General features: G+C 46.8%; 1 protein-coding gene across 2 annotated transcripts in view; it reads left to right on the top strand.

Annotated features, from left to right (window-relative positions):
• Positions 1 to 11,701, top strand: part of cwc22 (CWC22 spliceosome associated protein homolog) — a 279,770-nt gene extending 268,069 nt beyond the window's left edge. For both annotated transcript variants that reach the window (XM_051930614.1, XM_028806203.2), the window contains exon 21: positions 10,994 to 11,701. In XM_051930614.1, coding sequence (XP_051786574.1) covers positions 10,994 to 11,499 — 506 coding nt within the window. In that variant the 3' untranslated portion in view covers positions 11,500 to 11,701. The remainder of the gene's footprint in view (positions 1 to 10,993) is intronic.
• The last annotated feature ends 8,300 nt before the right edge of the window (positions 11,702 to 20,001 follow it).

The following is a 20,001-nucleotide window of genomic DNA, read 5'->3' as shown; positions in this document are numbered from 1 at the left end:
GTTATATGGGCTGGTGACGGTGGCACAGGAGACAGAGCTGGAGGTGGCAGAGTTAAAGATGTTAAGATTTGCATTGGTTGTGACGAGGATGGACAGGATTAGAAATGAGGACATTAGAGGGTCAGCTCAGATGGGACGGTTAGGAGACAAAGTCAGAGAGGCGAGATTGCGTTGGTTTGGACATGTGCAGAGGAGAGATGAGGGGTATATTGGGAGAAGGGTGCTAAGGATAGAGCTGCCAGGGAAGAGGAAAAGAGGAAGGCCTAAGAGGAGGTTTATGGATGTGGTGAGAGAGGACATGCAGATGATATGGTTGTGACAGAACAAGATGATGAGGACAGAAAGATATGGAAGAAGATGATCCGCTGTGGCGACCCTTAACGGGAGCAGCTGAAAGAAGAAGATTATTATTATTATTATTATTTGTATCATTATTATACTTTCTACATTTCTGATTTTGTACTTTTCGTGTTTTGCACGTTTTACAGAAGTAAGATCAGATTTGAGAAGTATGTAAGTTTTCAAGCAAAAAAATGCAACACTTTTTATATGTTTTTTCAAGAAAAAATGCAACACAAAGGAGACTGAACATTATGTTCTCGTCACACTAGACAATTAAATGAGCCTGCTTGCTCTCTCATTGTGCCAAATGTTTTATTGTGGTAAAAGGCTTTTGAGGACACCTCTCCTTGAAACGTCAATCCCCTTTAATCAAATGCACGTAACCGTAGGCCCACCTCAGTCGATACTCCCGTTTGTCTGTTTTTATACTTCATTAAATTTCAGGAATGCCCAGTTCACAGTTGTAATGCATTTGCATTTGCGTCCCTCTTCTTTATGCTGCCCCCCCAGCACACCACCGTGTAGAAGAGGGCGCTTGCCACAACCGTCTGATAGAACATCTGCAGCATCTTATTGCAGATGTTGAAGGACGCCAGCCTTCTAAGGAAGTATAGTCGTCTCTGTCCTTTCTTACACAGAGCATCAGTATTGACAGTCCAGTCTAATTTATCATCCAGCTGCACTCCCAGGTATTTATAGGTCTGCACCCTCTGCACACAGTCACCTCTGATGATCATGGGTCCATGAGGGGCCTGGTCCTCCTGAAATCCACCACCAGCTCTTTGGTTTTGCTGGTGTTCAGGTGTAGATGGTTTGAGTTGCACCATTTAATAAAGTCCTTGATTAGGTCCCTATACTCCTCCTCCTGCCCACTCCTGATGCAGCCCACGATAGCAGTGTCATCAGCGAACTTTTGCTCGTGGCAGGACTCCGAGTTGTATTGGAAGTCCAATGTATATAGGGTGAACAGGACCGGAGAAAGTCCAGTCCCCTGCGGACCTCCTGTGTTGCTGACCACAATGTCAGACCTGCAGTTCCCGAGACGCACATACTGAGATCTGTCTGTAAGGTAGTCCACGATCCATGCCACCAGGTATGAATCTACTCCAATCTCTATGGTCTGTGGTCTACTAGGGAAGAAAGTAAGTACACCCTTGGTCTGAGAAGAAACAACTTCTTGTAGGTATTTTTGCGTCACTGCCCACCCGTCTGTGACATTGACTCGGTGAAATTTGTGACCTCTACACCACACAGAATTCCTTCAGTTGCAAAAATTTGTGGGTTTTCTTGCATGTACTGCACATTTCAAATCCCCCACAACATTTCAAGGCCTGGCCATAACCCACCATTTGTTCTTTTTGAGCCAATCCTTGCTGGGTTTACTAGTGTACATTGAATCGTTGTTGTGTTCAAAGGTCCATTTCTGGTTCAACTTCAACTTTCGGGAAGATGGCCTCATGTTCTCCTTAACCACTATTTGACATGATGCAGAATGCAGAATTGAGTCAATGAGTGCCAGCTGTCCAGCCCTGAAGCAGCAAAGCAGCCACAAAACAGCATTTCCACCATCATGCTTCACAGCTGGTATGCGGTTCTTCTCTTAAATGCTGTCTTTGGTTTACACCAAACATGTCTACTGTTACTGTGTCCATACAACTCGATTTTTGATTCATCTGTCCATGGCGTTGTTCCAGAAGGCCTGGTCTTGGCCTAGATGTACAATGGCAAAGTGTCGTCTTGTTCTAATGTTCTTTTTTTGGACAGCTTCACCTCACATTCAGGTCAATCTTGTGTGGCCTTTTCCTGGTGGTACAGGCTGAGCCAAAAAGAAGTACCAGATTTCAAATGTTTATTGTACAAAACGCTACAAGATAAAATCAATTTCATTACAACACCAGAAAGGGGATATAAAATAGATTTTTTTCCCACTGTGTTTTAAAAATGACATCTTCAAGGTGGTGGCCATCATTAACGAGACACTCTTTGAGACGATTTCTGAATGCTCACATGACTCGTTCAGCCATTTCAAGGGGAATAGCGGTGATTTCATGACAAATAGCGTCCTGGAGGGCTTCAAGGTTTTGAGGTCGGTGAGTGTATCCCTTCGACTTAAGACAAGAAGAAATCGCATGGAGCGAGATCAAGCGAACGTGAAGGCCACCAGATATCACCGTGCAGGGAGATCGGCTTCCCCGGAAACATCTCCCACAAAACTTGCATGGATCTCCGCGCAGGCCGTGTGAGCTGTTACTCCATCCTGTTGACACCAGGCATCCACCACATCCATGCCTTCCAGTTCTCTAGCATTTCAATGTCACGTTCTGAAGTGACGATGACCATTGCTCCCCCACCTTCTCAATAAAATAAGGGCCCTTAATGAAAAATAGTGAAAGTTTGGCTTATTTACACAACCATTCAAATGGAAATGTGCCTCGTGGCTGATGTCACATGACGATGACATCTCGAGGAACGGTTTGCAGAATGTTGGCGCACAGCTCTCTACTGCTCTGCCAGTCTCTCTCAGTGAGTTCCTGCACTGCCGTCATTCTGTATGAATGGAAATGAAGGTCCTCATGCAAAATCAAAGACGTGTTGGAAATGCCGAAGGCAGAAGCGTGCAGAACGTCTAGGAGACTGCAAAATGGATGCCCTTACAGCTTGGATGTTTTCAGGCATTCATTTGTACAGACCAAGGATGGCCTGGAGATTTTCTGTTCAATGTTGTCCCCGGCTGTCTCAGTTTAGAATTGTTTTCCAGTTTGGGATGTCACCGTTAGGAGGAATGTTGAAGTGCTTTCGGAAGGTGCGTTGTGTAGTGATGATGGGTTTGTTGTTTTTGAAGAACGCTTCGACAGTGACAGCATGGTGTGCACCGAACCAAGGCAGGTGGCCAACTGAAAACTACAAGGGATCGCCTATCAAAGGACCCCTCAACCCACTTGACTGCCTCTACCTCACACAGTGACCTTGAGAAATGGGGTACTTCATTTTGGCTCACCCTGCAGTTGCAGGGACTTGGACAAATTGCCCAGAGATCCTGCAGTGTAAGTTTGGAAGAGAACACCAGACCCTGGAGATCATTGATTTAATTAAGATGGTCCGGTCCCCCTGCATACTCCCTGAGGAGGGTCTAATCATTTGTGCCTTATCCTTGATTACCTGATTCTAATTTTATGGATTTCAAGTGGTGACTACAGCATGTCCACTTGGTGTGTCATTTCTTCAAGTATGTCATTTTTTTCTGTAGACCATGCTTGTGTGACGATCTCATGTTTGCCTGTTCAAAATTATTGAAAAAGACAGCAGTTTCCATGGGGTGTACTTACTTTTTCACATGACTGTAAGCAAATGAAGATTAAGAGAGAACCTGATTGAAGTCTTTAAAAATCTGAATTTGTTGAATGGATTGAGACTGTGAGTATAAAATGAGTTCATCAAAAACACGAGGACACAGTTGGAAACTCCTTAAGGGTAAAATTGACACAAACATTCGGAGGTACACGGAGAAGCACAGACACTTGGAATAAGCGACCGAGTAGAGTGGTGGACAGGAGGACTTTAGGGACCCTCAAAACCCGACTTGATGGTATTTTAGAAAGAATGAAGTGGACAGGACTGGTGAGCTTTTTATGGGCTCCTCCAGAATGTTCTAATGCTCTCATGACAAGAGAACCCAAGAAATCTTACAATGCAAAGATATAAAAGCATAAATTTCCACAGAAAGCAACTGACTTATTGTAGGCCTCATCTGGAATCCTGGGTGCAGTTTATGTCTTTATGGAGACCTAGCAGCACTAGAGAAGAGCAACCAGGCTGACTCCAGGCCTACAGGGGATGAGTTATGAGAAAAGATTCAAAGAGCTGAGCCTTTACAGCTTAAGGAGAAGGAGATGAAGAGGAGACCTGAGTGAAGTGTTTAAAATGATGAAGGGAATCAGTCCAGTGGATCAAGACGGTGACTTTAAAATGAGTTCATCAAGAACACGGGGACACAGTTGGAAACTCGTTAAGGGGACATTTCGCACAAATGTTAGGAAATGAACAAATGACACATGGAATAAGAGTCTAGTGGTCTACAGTAAGACATTAGGGGTCTTCAAAGCCCAAATTCATGTTATTTTGGAAGAATGAAGTGAACAGGACTGGCGATCTTTGGTGGGCTAAATGGCCTGTTCTTGTCTTGATTGCTCTAATGTTCTAATAATCCAGTGTGGCACCCGGCTGGGACGCCCAGGAAGACAGGAGGAGGGCTCAGTTCTCCTCCAGACTGCGAGGGGGCGTCCGCCCTGGTTGTATTGGGGGCCACGGGTACAGAGCTTGGACGCCACTGCCAGGGGGCGCCCCGATGCCTTGGGGACCCTGGACCCCAGCGCTTCCGCCACACCCGGAAGTGCTGGGGGGAAGAAAAGAGGGGACACCCGGAGTGCTTCCGGGTACGCAGCCGGCACTTCCGCCACACTGGGGAGTGCCAGTGGAAGATTGCCGGGGAGCACCTGGAGCACATCTGGGTGCATATAAAAGGGGCTGCCTCTCGGAGACAAGAGTCGGGAGGAAGTGAGATGATGTTGGGAGGAAGGCAAGGAGGCGGCCTGAAGAAGGCATTGTTGTGTGGCCAGGACTTTGGGGTTTGTGAGCACAAGAACTTTGTACATAGTGTAAATAAACATGTGTTGGGTGACATGAGCGTGTCTGCCTGTCTGTGTCCGAGCCAGTTCCCACACCAGACAGTGTTGAGAAGACATTAAGAAGGCAAACAGACAGAATGTCAAGTTATATAGCGCCTTAATGTGTGGAGTACAAGACCCAGGAGGTTCTGCTCAAGCTTTATAACACACTGGTGAGGCCTCATCTGTAGTACTGGTGGCAGTTTGGGTCTCCATAAAGACATAGCAGCACTAGAGAAGGTCCAGAGAAGAGCGACCAGGCTGATTCAGGGCTATAGGGGATAAGTGATGAGGAAAGATTAAAAGAGCTGAGACTTAAGGAGATGAAGAGGAGACCTGAGTGAAGTGTTTAAAATGATGAAGGGAATTAGTCCAGTGGATTGAGACGGAGACTTTAAAATGAGTTCATCAAGAACATGGGGACACAGTTGGAAACTTATTAAGGGGAAATTTCACAAAAAATTAGGAAGAGAACCACAGACACTTAGAATAAGAGACCAAATTGTGTGGTAGACGGGAGGACTTTAGGGACCCTTAAACCTCCATTTGATGTTGTTTTGGAGGAATTAAGTGGGCACGATTGATGAGCTTCATTGGTCTGAAGGGCCTGTCCTTGTCTTGATTGTTGCACTCGGGTGTATTCCTGGCCCCCAAAGTGACTTTATTTACCTTTCCTTCCGTCTCTGAGGCAGTGAGTTTCACCATTCCGGAGCTCATTGTGAATTTCCCCTTGGGATTAATAAAGTGTCTGTCTGTCTGTCATATAGTGCCTTTCATATCTCTATGTCTATTATATAGTACCTTTTCTATCTATCTATCTATCTATCTATCTATCTATCTATCTATCTATCTATCTATCTATCTATCTATTATATAGTGCCTTTCATTTCTATCTATCCATCTATTTATTATATAGTGCCTTTCATATCTATCTATCTATCTATCTATCTATCTATCTATCTATCTATCTATCTATCTATCTATCTATCTATCTATCTATCTATCTATCTATCTATCTATCTATCTATCTAAATCCTGTTTCCCCCAAAGTCACTTGAAAAGTACAGCAGTTCATGGCTCTAACTGTCTGTTTCTTGCCTCGTAAAACTCCTTTACACTCCTGACACTAAAAGTGAGGGGATGCACAGCCTCATTCCCAGAAGCGGGGGGGCACTCATGAAATCATAAACTGTGTACCTGCTTTGGTTCAGAGTGAGTCCAGACTTTGTAGCTGTGTGTGTTTCTGAGTTTTCAACATTTTGAGAGATAACTTCAACATCTGTCAGCCAGTCCTAATCTGTCCCGTTGTCACCAAGCGTTTTCAGGGCACCAGAGTACGTCCGAAGGCCTCATTCACAGCCCCAGTGTATGCAGACACGTCCATCCATCCATCCATTTTCCAATCCTCTGAATCCGAACACAGGGTCACGGGGGTCTGCTGGAGCCAATCCCAGCCAACACAGGGCACAAGGCAGGAACCAATCCCGGGCAGGGTGCCAACCCACCGCAGGACATGCAGAGACGTGTGCGCCACTAAGAAGGACTCCGACTCCTGCTGTGACATCTGTCAGGTTTTAGTGGCTAACACACGAATAAAAACACACACACACACACTCCTACTCCAACTGCAGATTGACCTCCGCACCAAGGTGGTCTGCAGTGGTTGCCCCGTGTTTAAAGCTGTGCAGCTCAAACAAGACCCCGAGTGTCAGCGCAGCTCCTGTGTGTCCTCTACGTGTCTGTTTTTTAACGCCATTCCCACAGATCGTTGCCGCCTGCCGCCCAGTCATTTCAAATCGAGATGAGATTCCTCGTGTGGACGTGTGCTCTCGACATGAACATGTGGCTCTTATTTTTCTTGAAGCTCTCATTTTGGCTTCAGACGCCAAGTTTCACTTTATTTACTTTGGGTTGCTACGGAAACGGTGTCCCATGCCGTAGTTCCGCGTTCCCGATGAGCACACGAGACGCGTCCCAGTGAGTGAAATGAGAAAAACAAAACGTGGCCCGTCACACTTTGGCCCTTTTGAAGTGTTGTGCTGACACTCCCAGTCACTCCGCAGCTTTTAGTGAACTCCGTCCAATCAAACAATACAAAGAACTGAAAATGGGATTTTTATTTTAATGAAAATAGACTTGCTGTATTTCAGAGCTGTGCTCCGGCAGCCACAGAGCCCTCACCAGTTACACAGTCACAGGGGTGAATGTCCTCACACGCGGGATCAGCGCAATTCCTGATTTTCGTTGCTTATTTCTAGCAGGGAGTTCATTTTGCTTTTCTCCAAAACTCAGTTCGGCTCGGCCGGGATGTTAAACCTCAGCACGCTGATAGCTCGGCTCCTCTCCGTCAAGTGAAGGCCCGCTCTGAGCGTCTTAACTTTTTCACTGCCCTTTGCCCACCGGCCTGCCCCTGTTTCTCCACATGCTGAGAATATCAGGCACTCGGAGATAGGATGATAAAAATGACGGCAACAAGACAGTTGATATCTTAATGGGTACGTTTTACAGCACGTAACGGGCAATTCATTATCCTCATTTGTGAGTGAAGTGGTCCAGTGTCCACAGCGTTTACGGTGGGATGCCAGTGCTGATGTACACCCCTAACGCACAGCTTTACTCGCTAGCCCCCTCGTTGTTGTAGTACTGATCTGATTGGCATCAGAGCTCATAAAACAAGCTGGAGAACACAAAACCTCAAACCCTGAAGTGGACAGGTGGGAAGTGAAGCTCGTCTGTGAAACTCGAAACGGTGCAGCAGCAAAATCCTAAACCTCTGGATGTACGATGTGGACGAGCCTTGGACACTTTCACTTAAACATCAGGATATTCAAAAAACTTTCATCTGAATACAAACAAATCACATAGAAGAGGAATAAAAACTTGTGTGTAAAAGTAGAGGCAAAGGACCAATACAAAGATATGGGGCACCAGAGATGAACTCGGCATTATGGGTAGGGTAGGAAATGCAGCATAGGATGAGGAGGAGGAGGATTGACGTTACTCCGCCATTTAATTCATTAGCAGCATTGCCTTGGACAGGGCAGTGAGGTGCTGCTGTGCTGGTGTTTCTGTTCTTTTTAAGTTACATGTACACTGGAATTCCTCCGCCTCGAACACCAAGCATGTCCAGTGTGATGATGTGGCACTGCAGACATTTTTATGTGGAGTTTTTGGGACATTTTCTCACATATTGTTAGATAATAAAGGCACTAGAGAGATGTGAAAAGCACTCGGTAATTGATAGATGGATGTGAAAGGAACTATATAATATAGAGAGATAATGAAAGGCACTATATAATAATAGAAGGACAGATGGAGTGAAAGGCACTATATGATAGATAGATAGATATGAAAGGCGCTATATAATACATAGATAGATATGAAAAGCATTATTTAATAGATCGATAGATATGAACGGTGCTATATGATGTATAGATAGATAGATATGAAAGGCACTATATAATACATACATAGATATGAAAGGCATTATATAATAGATCGATAGATAGATATGAACAGCACTATATAATAGATGTGAAAGGTGCTATATGATGTATGTATAGATAGATATGAAAGGCACTATATAATACATAGATAGATATGAAAGGCACTATATAATACATAGATAGATATGAAAGGCACTATATAATAGATAGATATGAAAGGCACTATATAATAGATAGATATGAAAGGCACTATATAATACAAGTATAGATTGCAGCATTGTTCATAATGGCCTTTAGGTTTGTCTTCATTCTCTCCTCCTCTACAACTTCCAAGGAGTCCAGAGTGTGCCCCATAACTGAGCCTACCTTGTTAATTTGGTGGTCCTCTCTTGAAGTGGTGTCACCAGCCCAGCCCAGCCCACCACAGTGGCCATCAGTGAGATAGAGAAGAGGTGATGGGTGTCACTTCCCACATGAAAGGACTGCAGTCTCCTAAGGAAAAAGCGTCTGCTCTGCCCTTTCTTCTCCAGTTCCTCTGTGTTAAGGAGACCACTCCATCCTGTCATTGATGTGGACCCCCAAGCACTTGTAGGAGTGGACCACCTCTACATCCACTGTTTAAATAGTGACTGGACATGGAGGCTCTTTGGTGAGATGGAAGTCGGTAAGCTGCTCCTTGGTGTTTGTTGATGTTACGTGGCAGACAAAGTTCAAAGTTCTCCCCCCGACTCCTCTCCTTTGTCTCACCCCCTTTATCAGCCCACCCCATGAGTGCTGAATCATCTGTGAATTTCCTCAAGTCACGTGACCTGCTGCTCTGTTTCTAGTCAAAGGTGTACGGAGTGACAAGACATGGTGACAGGCCTGTTCCTTGTGGTGCCCCAGTGTCACTCACCCAGTCCCTTCAGTGTCACCTGCTGTGGCCTGCCTGACATTTTGTTCTTTTTTTAAAGCAGGTCTTCTACTTGCGGTCATGGCTGAGTCCCAGTATCAACGTTCATTTGGTACCACCAATACCTTAAAAAAACATTTTTGGAATTTTGGCGTCAACTGGGTACCAAAGTGGCAGTTCTTGTGAGATCCCACTTCTCCATAAAGTTTAAAGGTGGACTCCACCCAGACCAAAACGTGAGAATGGTGGACTTTTTCTCATGCCATTACTTGGTGGTTTTTACATTGCGGACAGCGTTGTGATACGGGATCAGATTGAATCTCCACCCTGATGTTGTAACCTGGATGAAGGAGCGCCACCTCCATCTCAGACTTGCAATGTCAGACCACCTTGTTATTCCAGCTCGTCCGTCTATTCAGCACCCCACCTCCGTTCAGCTCGGCTCCCGCCAAGTCGGTACACAGACTTCTGGTGGACGTTGATGCCCAGCTGTCCTTCACTGACAGTGTCACTACGGTCTCTCAGCCTGGCAGATTCACATCTAAAAGATCAGACCATTCCAGACAGAGCCCACCACACAACTCATGGCCCAGGCTTTGGTCCTGTCACGTCTGGACTCTTGCAACTCTCTGCTGGCAGAACAACTGGCATGTGTCACCAGACTGCCGCAGACAATTCTAAATGCAGGAGTAAGACCGGTGCCTAACCAGCCGAGGAGGGCATGTGTCACTCCTCTTATCAGACCTCTGCGTTGGCTCCCTGAAGCAGCACATATTAAGATCAAATCCTTGATTCTTGAGTTAGTGGGTCTTCACCTTTACATTTGGAGACCCTTGTGTGAGGTGGTCCGCTCCTTCTCAACCACCCAAGTCTGCTGTTGAAAGGCATCTGGTGATACCACCTCTGCATGGCATCAAATCTCAGTCAGGACTCTTCATGTGTAGCTTGTAGCTGGTGGAATGAGCTGTCCACCTCAATTTGGAATTCGAATCCCCCCCACAAACCGTTCACTCGAATACGTTGGCCGCTTTTGAAATTCGCTTTGAACAAAAGTGTCTGCTATGCAAATAAATGTAAAAAGTACGACCCTGCCACGCAAATAAAAAAATAATAATTGAGGCAGTCTTTAGAATAACAATGAAAAGCCACAACTGCCCATTTCTAAGGCCTCACCCAAGGCTGCCTGGTCCCAAACTCCACTGGCAGGCTTCTGGCCTACTAAGGCTTTTAAAGAGTAAAAGTCTCAAAATTGGGAACAGGAAAGCCAAAGTTCCTTTCCTTCCTTTACAGATTTATTGAAGAGCATTGTAAAAGATTGCAAGATAAAGACAGACGACTGTTGCAGTGAATTTCCCCGTTTCGATCTTTTAACAAACGATTCTCTATAACGAGCGAGGACCTCTTCGGTGATTTAATGAGGGAGGTGTCCTCACATTACGGAGTATGCATTGGTCAGGAGTTTGTGTGTGGAGAAGCTCCCTGGCGTGTATTTGATTTGCCAGTGTGACGCCCCATTGTGTCATTTGAAGGGCCGAGCCAGCAGGCCACCTTCTCTACGAGATCACACTGTGTGTGTGTGCGCCTTTCATGGACGTCTTTGTGCTGCGCTTGTACTCCTAACTCACGACTCTCCTGCGTTGCTTTTTCAGATTCTGATGAGAAGCAGAAGAAGAAGCGGAGTAAGAACCGAGTTGCCAAAAAGAAAGAGCAGGTCCCTGAGAAGAAGACCACAACAACGTGGGACAATCGGAGGCACGGCCATCGGCACAGTGACAGCAGCGAGGAGCGACCAATGGCAAGGGAGGACATGCGCCATTCCGGCAAATCCCAGGGACGCAGAAGGGAGCAACAACAACAAGAGGAGGAGGAGGAAGAAGACCACCGAAGGTCTGAGCGGCGCCAGGGCGGGAGAAGTGACAAGGACCGAGGCAGGTACGGCCGCAGAGAGGAGGAAGAGGAGCAGCAGTACGGTGGGCGCTGGAGAGAGAGAGAAAGAGGCCGATCCACGTCACATGACAGGAGTCGCAAGGAGCGGACCCTCAGGGAGGACAGCGAGGACTTCTACAGGAACGGTGTGCAGAGGTCTGCGAAATCATCCAAGGAGGGCCGCCACTCAGACCGAAGAGCCGACAGTCCGGCCCGGCGACGCAGATAGCCACGGTGGGGTTTGCTACTGTGATTTATTTATGTAAATAGGAGGTCTCTCTCTCTCTCTTTTTTGTTTTTTTTTTTGTAAAACTCGCCACAAAATACTAAAAGCGGTCGTCCACGACTTGTCACTTTGTACCTTGATAGACAAATGAAAATTATTTTTAATTAAATGGTTTTTGATGTTTAATAAATGTCCATAAATTTTAGTCCCCCTCTTGTGACTTTTCGAGCTCTCGAGTCCGCATTTGTTTGTGCACATGTGGCGTCTGCTGCCTTATTTATAGGGGCCAGCAGTCCATCTACAGTGGAGCAATAAGGCTGTGGAAAGGACAAAAGAAAAAGACACCTAAAGAGTAAAGATCCACACGTGTCGAGTTCAAAGGGAGACGATTTAGAGCGAAACGAACCGAGGACGCATCTGCCTTTGTAAGGTTATGTCTACAGGTGGATGGGCACTGCAGTGTTTGGGGTGGGCTGTAATGCGCCATAAGGTTAATGTCAGGGCTGCAAGTAGTTCCTGTGCTTTAACACTAGAATTACCAAAGCCTACGAAAAAACTCGTGAACTCGGCCCACCTTAAATCCCTTTGCATCTCACCGTCGGCGTCTTTTGTCTTGTAAATGTGTCGATAAGCAGCCTGTTATCACATCCCCCCCCCCAACGCCGCACAAGGTTTTCTCAGCTCAAGTCTGTTTACCTGCGTGTCAGTTGCTTAGAGTTGTATTGAGTAAATACTGTGTCGTTATTTAGAACACATGCATGTCATGTAAACACATTGTTAAAACAAACGTTTTTCATGTTTTAGTAATAATTGACAAAATGTAGACATGAAGTGTATACAGGTGCTGGTCATAAAATTAGAATATCATGACAAAGTTGATTTATTTCAGTAATTCCATTCAAAAAGTGAAACTTGTATATTAGATTCATTCATTACAGACAGACTGATGTATTTCAAATGTTTATTTCTTTTAATGTTGATGATTATAACTGACAACTAATGAAAGTCCCAAATTCAGTATCTTGGAAAATTAGAATATTGTGAAAAGGTTCAATATTGAAGACACCTGGTGCCACACTCTAATCAGCTAATTAACTCAAAAGCCTTTAAATGGTCTCTCAGTCGAGTTCTGTAGGCTACACAATCATGGGGAAGACTGCTGACTTGACAGTTGTCCAAAAGACGACCATTGACACCTCGCACAAGGAGGGTGAGACACAAAAGGTCATTGCTAAAGAGGCTGGCTGTTCACAGAGCTCTGTGTCCAAGCACATTAATAGAGAGGCGAAGGGAAGGACAAGATGTGGTAGAAAAAAGTGGACAAGCAATAGGGATAACCGCACCCTGGAGAGGATTGGGAAACAAAAATGTGGGGGAGATTCACAAAGAGTGGACTGCAGCTGGAGTCAGTGCTTCAAGAACCACCAGGCACAGACGTATGCAAGACATGGGTTTCAGCTGTCGCATTCCTTGTGTCAAGCCACTCTTGAACAAGAGACAGCGTCAGAAGCGTCTCGCCTCAGACTGCAGCTGAATGGTCCAAAGTTATGTTCTCTGATGAAAGTAAATTTTGCATTTCCTTTGGAAATCAAGGTCCCAGAGTCTGGAGGAAGAGAGGAGAGGCACAGAATCCACGTTGCGTGAGGTCCAGTGTAAAGTTTCCACAGTCAGTAATGGTTTGGGGTGCCATGTCATCTGCTGGTGTTGGTCCATTGTGTTTTCTGAGGTCCAAGGTCAACGCAGCCGTCTACCAGGAAGTTTTAGAGCACTTCATGCTTCCTGCTGCTGACGAACTTTATGGAGATGCAGATTTCATTTTCCAACAGGACCTGGCACCTGCACACAGTGCCAAAGCTACCAGTACCTGGTTTAAGGACCATGGTATCCCTGTTCTTGATTGGCCAGCAAACTCGCCTGACCTTAACCCCATAGAAAATCTATGGGGTATTGTGAAGAGGAAGATGCAATACGCCAGACCCAACAATTCAGAAGAGCTGAAGGCCACTCTCAGAGCAACATGGGCTCTCCTAACACCTGAGCAGTGCCACAGACTGATCGACTCCATGCCACGCCGCATTGCTGCAGTAATCCAGGCCAAAGGAGCCCCAGCTAAATATTGAGTGCTGTACATGCTCATACTGTTCATGTTCATACCTTTCAGTTGGCAAACATTTCTAAAAATCCTTTTTTTGCATTGGTCTTAATTGATATTCTAATTTTCCGAGATGCTGAATTTGGGACTTTCATTAGTTGTCAGTTATAATCATCAACATTAAAAGAAATAAACATTTGAAATACATCAGTCTGTGTGTAATGAATGAATCTAATATACAAGTTTCACTTTTTGAATGGAATTACTGAAATAAATCAACTTTGTCATGATATTCTAATTTTATGACCAGCACCTGTAATGTGTGAAGCCACTTTTTTACACTTTCACAAAAGGTACAAGTATAACTAAACAAGTACACTTCTATTCAATAATATAACTGCTGAAAAGGAACCCGCGTCAGGGTGAGACATTGACACGTCTGTCATTTGACTGCTTTGGTGGCACAACAGTAACAACAGCTGATTGGTAATCATAAGTTCATAGGTTTGACCCCGCAGCACTCCGTTTTGAGAAGTGAGCAGCTCTTATTCTTACTATTTTAGAATAAAAACATGCATTTGATTTAAGTCTGTAACAGCCAGTGTAAATTTATGGTACATGTAAAGGTTAGCATATTGTTTTGTTATTCTGTTTTATTCTCAGTCGCGTTCACGATCCCACCCACCCGAGATCTGACACTGCTGTTTTCACATACAGACGCGCTATAACAGAGGTGAACTCAGGTGAGGACGAGGCTCCCACATCGGAGAAGGAGAACAGACGCCCTCACCACAAGAAACGTCCACTCACATATAAGAACAACGCAGCTGCACCAGGCGTAAAGGCGACAGATGGCACCGTTTGGATACAGGACGAGGTCCGGCGTCATCCTGCTAGTCACCTGTCCTTCACAGAAGCAGCACGGCTTACTGGGCTCGCCAACATATTGTGCAAACTCCTGTTTGGGATTGTTTTTTGATGGTCTTTACATAAGAAACATTTATACTTACATAAAAGCCTCGTCGAACGTTACTTATCTTGATTTATTTACTTATCTCCCTACAGCGTAAAGTCACAAGTAGACTGCAGAGCTTCCCGTTTACATACACAAAGTACAGCGACGGCAAAAGTGCGACGTGCATTCTTTCTGCAATGTAGAACCGTCATCATCATCTGAGTTCAAACACGTCTTTATGTGAAAACAGCAGTGTCGGATCGAAGGGGTGGGATCGTGAATGCGACTGAGAGAACAAAACTGAATAAAAAAACAAACCACGCTGACCTCTACAAGTACCATAAATTTACAGTGGCTGTTCGACTCAAATCAAATGTATGTTTTTATTCTAAAATAGTAAGAATAAGAGCAGCTCACTTCTCAAAACGGAGTTGAACCTGTGACCTTCTGATTACCAGTCAGCAGTTGTTACCGTTGTGCCACCGAGGCAGTCGTATGACAGACGTGACAATGTCGCACCCTAACGCGGGTTCTTTTTCTGCAGTTATACACTTGAATAGAAGCGCACTTGTTCTGTTCTATTTGTACCTTTTATGAAAGTGTTAATTTGATATTTGGACTTCAGCCTTCACACATTATACACTTCATGTCTACATTTTGTCAATTATTACTAAAGCATGAAAGTGTTTCTGTTTTAACGATGTGTTTACATGACATGCATGTGTTCCAAATAACGACACAGTATTTACTCAATACAACTCTAAGCAACTGACACACAGGTAAACAGACTTGAGCTGAGAAAACCTTGTGCGGCGATGTGATAGCAGGCTGCTTATCGACACATTTACAAGTCAAAAGATGCTGACGGTGAGGTGCAAAGGGATTTAAGGTGGTCCGGGTTTACGAGTTTTTTTCGTAGGCTTTGGTAATTCTAGTGTTAACTGCCAGAGTTTCACACCGAGCTCTGTGTAAATACGGTGAAGGCCGAGTCAGACGTGGAGTGGCATGTGATGAGCTGCTTTACGGTGTTTACCCTCTTGGGATCTAGTGGATGATACGTCATTGAGCTGCAAACAATCTGGAATATTTTGATATGTTCTGCCGCTTTTGGGTAACTGTGGTAACTCATTAACTCTTTGAGGGCTGAATATTTTTTCTGAAGAGCGCATAAAGCAATGGTGTCCGACAGAAATCAACATAAAACGTCTGTGTGCTGTGGGCCGCCAGTTTGCCAAGAATGCCAGGCTGCCTTCACATGGCTGGGGGGGTCTAGCAGTGGCGGTCGCCGTCTGGACTAACCTGTTTGGCACCACAATCATGACATTCGTTTTTATAATCAAAATCAGAGTTCGACAATTCAGAGTGCAATTCAGTGATGATGGGCCACACGTCGTCCACGCCGTATTTTGCTCTACACATTCTCTTCGATCTCTCACCAGATGTCGAGGCCATTTTTGCCTATGTTTGCTCCTCGTTACTCAGGCGAGTGCAGAGAATCGAGTGAACTTCTACCAAAGAGGGTCCAACTAAAAGGTAATGTCGGGCTTTCTCATCATTTACAGTTGACTCCCACCGTTGACCCCTCCTTTCAAGAAAAGTCAACATCTGCCCTGAAAGAGTTAATATTTATGAGTGGGCGGAGCCTTCAACCAAAAAGACAATAGCAAGCAGCCAACCATAAAAGCCAGTTTTACAACAAACAGCCATTACTCGAATTGAGCGACAGTGGTGACGACGTGAATTGGTCATCGGACGTTGACAAAGGGTTCAAAATAACGGATTTCCTTGGGAGTTTAGATGATACGGGATTTTGTTTGGTTTTTTTTCGCCCGCGTCGTGTTTGTGAGCGACCATCTCCCACTTTAGGAAATCAGAGTTCACGTTTGAGGCCCGAGAAAACCAGAATGGCTGAACGCCTCTGCTGTTGTGCTCAGTCTGTGACGACTTTGAGGTAGGAGGGCAGCTGCAGCCCCAACTTGAGAAGACCCCAATGGTACGAGGCGCCAGTCCCACACACACACGCCCGAGTAAACATCTTTGCTCATCACGCTTCATGTTGTCCCCACGTTGTTTGTTTTCTTTCTGGCAGTTTGTTCTGAAATCAGGCGAGGCATCGATGAACGTGAAGTGCACGTTCTGTTATTACACCTCATAATCATCGTCCTCGTCACACTTTGGTTTGACATTTGGACTAAAGTCTCTATATTTCCTTCTGTCACATGCTTTCCAGGTTCACCTGAGGTATGTGATGCCACCCCGATGCCAGAGGGGGCGCCGTCGCCAACAGTCTTGTCTCCTTTTTCTTCCCCTCACAGCCTTGAGGAACCACCCATTGAGGGCAAAGAAGCCCCGCCTCTTGCTGTCTGCACCATATAAAAGAGAGAGAGAGAGAGAGCACATCCTGTGTGCAGACCACTATACCAGGGGAGACGTCCCAACGAGAGGGCACCATCGAGCGGGGTATTAAGTGGGGTTTGGCCGAGTGGGAACCCCAAACATTTGGAATTAGCTCAGCACATTTTAGGCGAGTCTCTTTTGTGACTCCTCCTGACTTTGCGCCTTGCTGTTTGTACAGTGCTGTGAAAAAGTATTTGCCCCCCTCCCTAATAGGTTTGACACAATGACTGGCCTCAGCCCTTTAGAACAAAGGGAACACATGACGCTATTTTTAAATCGAGGACAAAACACCAACACCCCTGTCGGCCTTGTGAAAAAGTCTTTGCCCCCTCATAGCGACTTTCGTGACGCTAATCGAAACTGAACGCTTCCTCAGATTCGCCCCGCCGTGCAGGGGTTTTGGTCGACTCGCTTCTCTCGTTCAGAGACATCACTTGGTCAGCGAGCGTCGACTGGCCCCTCCGACACTTGGGGGCCACTTGGCCGTCGACCTGCTATTGTGTTTCGGCTCCTCGTCCTGCTGCATAACCCAGTAACGTGTCACCTTCTGGTCACCGACTGATGACAGCACGCCGGTCAAGTGCATGATTCCTGGTAAGTCCTCGAAGTATCCCAACCCGGTCACACCAGCGCCACCATGTTTTGTGGGGGGTCCTGAAGGATGGCAGGCGCAGTGGGGACCCCATCTGTTGTTGTACGAGTTCTCCTTTGGACTTGTCTGTCATTACTGCAGCAGGCTGGGTTGTCACCCCGGGGTCTCTTTGCCTCGCTCCTCTTTTCCCATGACCCTCCTCTTCCTCAAGGCAGTGTCCTGAACTCTGACCTTAGCTGAAGCCACAGAGGCCTGCAGTTCTCGGGGGTCTTCTGTGACTTGGCCTATAGGCCTGTGAGCAGAGTAAACCCCAGCATCGTCCCCATGAAAATCTCGACACCCACTGGGAATGAACTCAGCTTGAGGACGCACAATGTGGAGGTGCCACCTGTTGGATTTCAACCCCATCTCCGTCCGTCGTCACCCCTGACTCTGCTTAGCCGAGGCTTCATTGATGGGGCCGATCAGATGTGAGGACCCCACAGCTTAATGCCAGGCCACCGTGCGCCCACCTTGTGGACTTGGAGGTGACAGGACAGCAGGCAGAGAGGTGCGGATATTCTAGGAGGGTGTTGGGGTTCACTGTACTTGTTGGCATTTCTGGGCACAGCTGTGTGGAGGTCCTTCATTTCAGGTGTGCAGTGAGACCGGGGGGGCACCCCAGTGGTGGACTTGAGATTGGCTGGGTGGTCCTGTTCTGTCAGATTCGTAGGTATGTTGTGGGCCTGCGCCCTCATTCACTGTCCTGCTCCTCAGTTGAACCACTAAAGAGCCTTCCCATAAGGCCGTGGGGCAGCTGGTTGGCCATCAGAGGTCAGGACCAGAGCTGCCACCACTATGATGCTTCAGGTGACACCGTGGAAGGCGAGGAGGTGACATCAGTTATTGAAGGAACGGCGATCTGGTGGCGGGGACATCAGGGACAACTTGAAAAGATGGATGTCACTGGGGGGGGGGGGGGGGGTGACCATAGCAGAATCTCGAGGGGCCGCTGCCATTCGTCTCTTGCCAGAAGTTTATTTTTAGAGCCCACAACTTCTCCTGATATATGAGCCATTAATATTAATTATTCCTGCTGAAAAGATCCACAGGGCGGAATTCACTTCTCGTGACCTTCGGCGTCTTCAAGGCCACACGGAGCTAAAATTAAAATGTGTCACATAAAAAAAAATGAAATGAATTTGCTCCCCCAGAAGACGGAGGAAGTTGATTTCCAGTGGGAGTGCAGCGCCAGCCGGGGGTCCGCTTTGGGGTCTTCAGGGGGGCAGCTTGTGCTCCTGGTGCCATTGAGCTGCAGCGGAGGGCGGGCGGCCATCCTGTGACTCCAGGGGTCTCTAATAACCACAGGGATGAACGGCGATGCCTGACGACGTCGGTTTAGTGGTGTGAGGACCCGGGATGAGGTCAAAATTCACATTCCGAGTGGGCTGGCTGGTCAGTCGGTGAAGGTGACGTCTGAAAGGCTTCTGTCCTCCCTTTGGGGGCTTCTTACAGGCTGCTTTTGGACTTGGGGGTCCTGCTCAAATGGATTACAACTGACCCCAGTGGCTTAATGGCTTCACTCCACAAAAGTCTCGACTGTCTGCCACTGTCACCACCACCAGGTCACAGCTGGACCCCCCTACTGCTCCCTAGTGGCTGTGGGATACGTGGGGGTCTCCCTGTAACTGAAGTGGCTGTTTGCTGTTGGAGCGACTCCTCCATAGAGGGGGGCCGAGTGGGTCAGGAGGGGCACACGGGGGGCTAGGAAGGAAGGAAGTAAACCAGCGCTACGCAGGCAGCACCACACAGTTAAGCGACCCTGCTGGCCGCCGGACTTCTCTTTTAGCCGAGTGTTGGCTGTGTGACCAAGTGACCCAAGTTCAGTGCCCGCTGATGCGGCCATCTCCCTGAGGACGAGTGGTTTAGATGGCATCTCTCTCCGAGCAGAGACACACACACTGGCATTGAACCCAAATCCTTGTTACTGTAAGACAGCCCATCCAGACTCAAAGGGGACAGAAGCTGGCAAGGGCAATGGGTGGGCACAGATCAAAGAGAGACCTTTACTGTGGCTGCAGCAACTTGAGTTGCCATCTCAGGGAGTGTCGGTGGCACTCCTCGGGCATGTTGTGCCAGACTGAAGCTCAGACAGGACCACAGAGTGCCAGGAGTGGTCATTGGCAGTGTGGCACCCGTTGCCCCTCAGGTTATTTCATTGTTGTGCGCCGTTCTCTTAACCACTCAAGTGGAATCAGCGGAAACCGAAGGCATAAGCCCACCGTAACAAAGGGGCTCCCCTGCGATGGCAGCTGCCCGCTGGGCTGAACAGCCCCATTTGGCGCTGCTGAGAGGAGTTCTCAAAGGAGTTCTCAAAGCTGCCGTGGCACAGATGGCACATGGAGTGGCAATTTTATGTTTAAATCCAAGGAGGCAAAGAAAAGAAAAAAAGACGTCAGTCCTGAGTGTGGGGGTCCTCGTGTGCCCCTA

Source organism: Erpetoichthys calabaricus, chromosome 8 (genome assembly GCF_900747795.2).
Source record: "Erpetoichthys calabaricus chromosome 8, fErpCal1.3, whole genome shotgun sequence".
Taxonomy (NCBI): domain Eukaryota; kingdom Metazoa; phylum Chordata; class Cladistia; order Polypteriformes; family Polypteridae; genus Erpetoichthys; species Erpetoichthys calabaricus.
The sequence above is the reverse complement of the archived record's forward strand: the minus strand, read 5'-3'. Positions and strand labels throughout refer to the sequence as shown.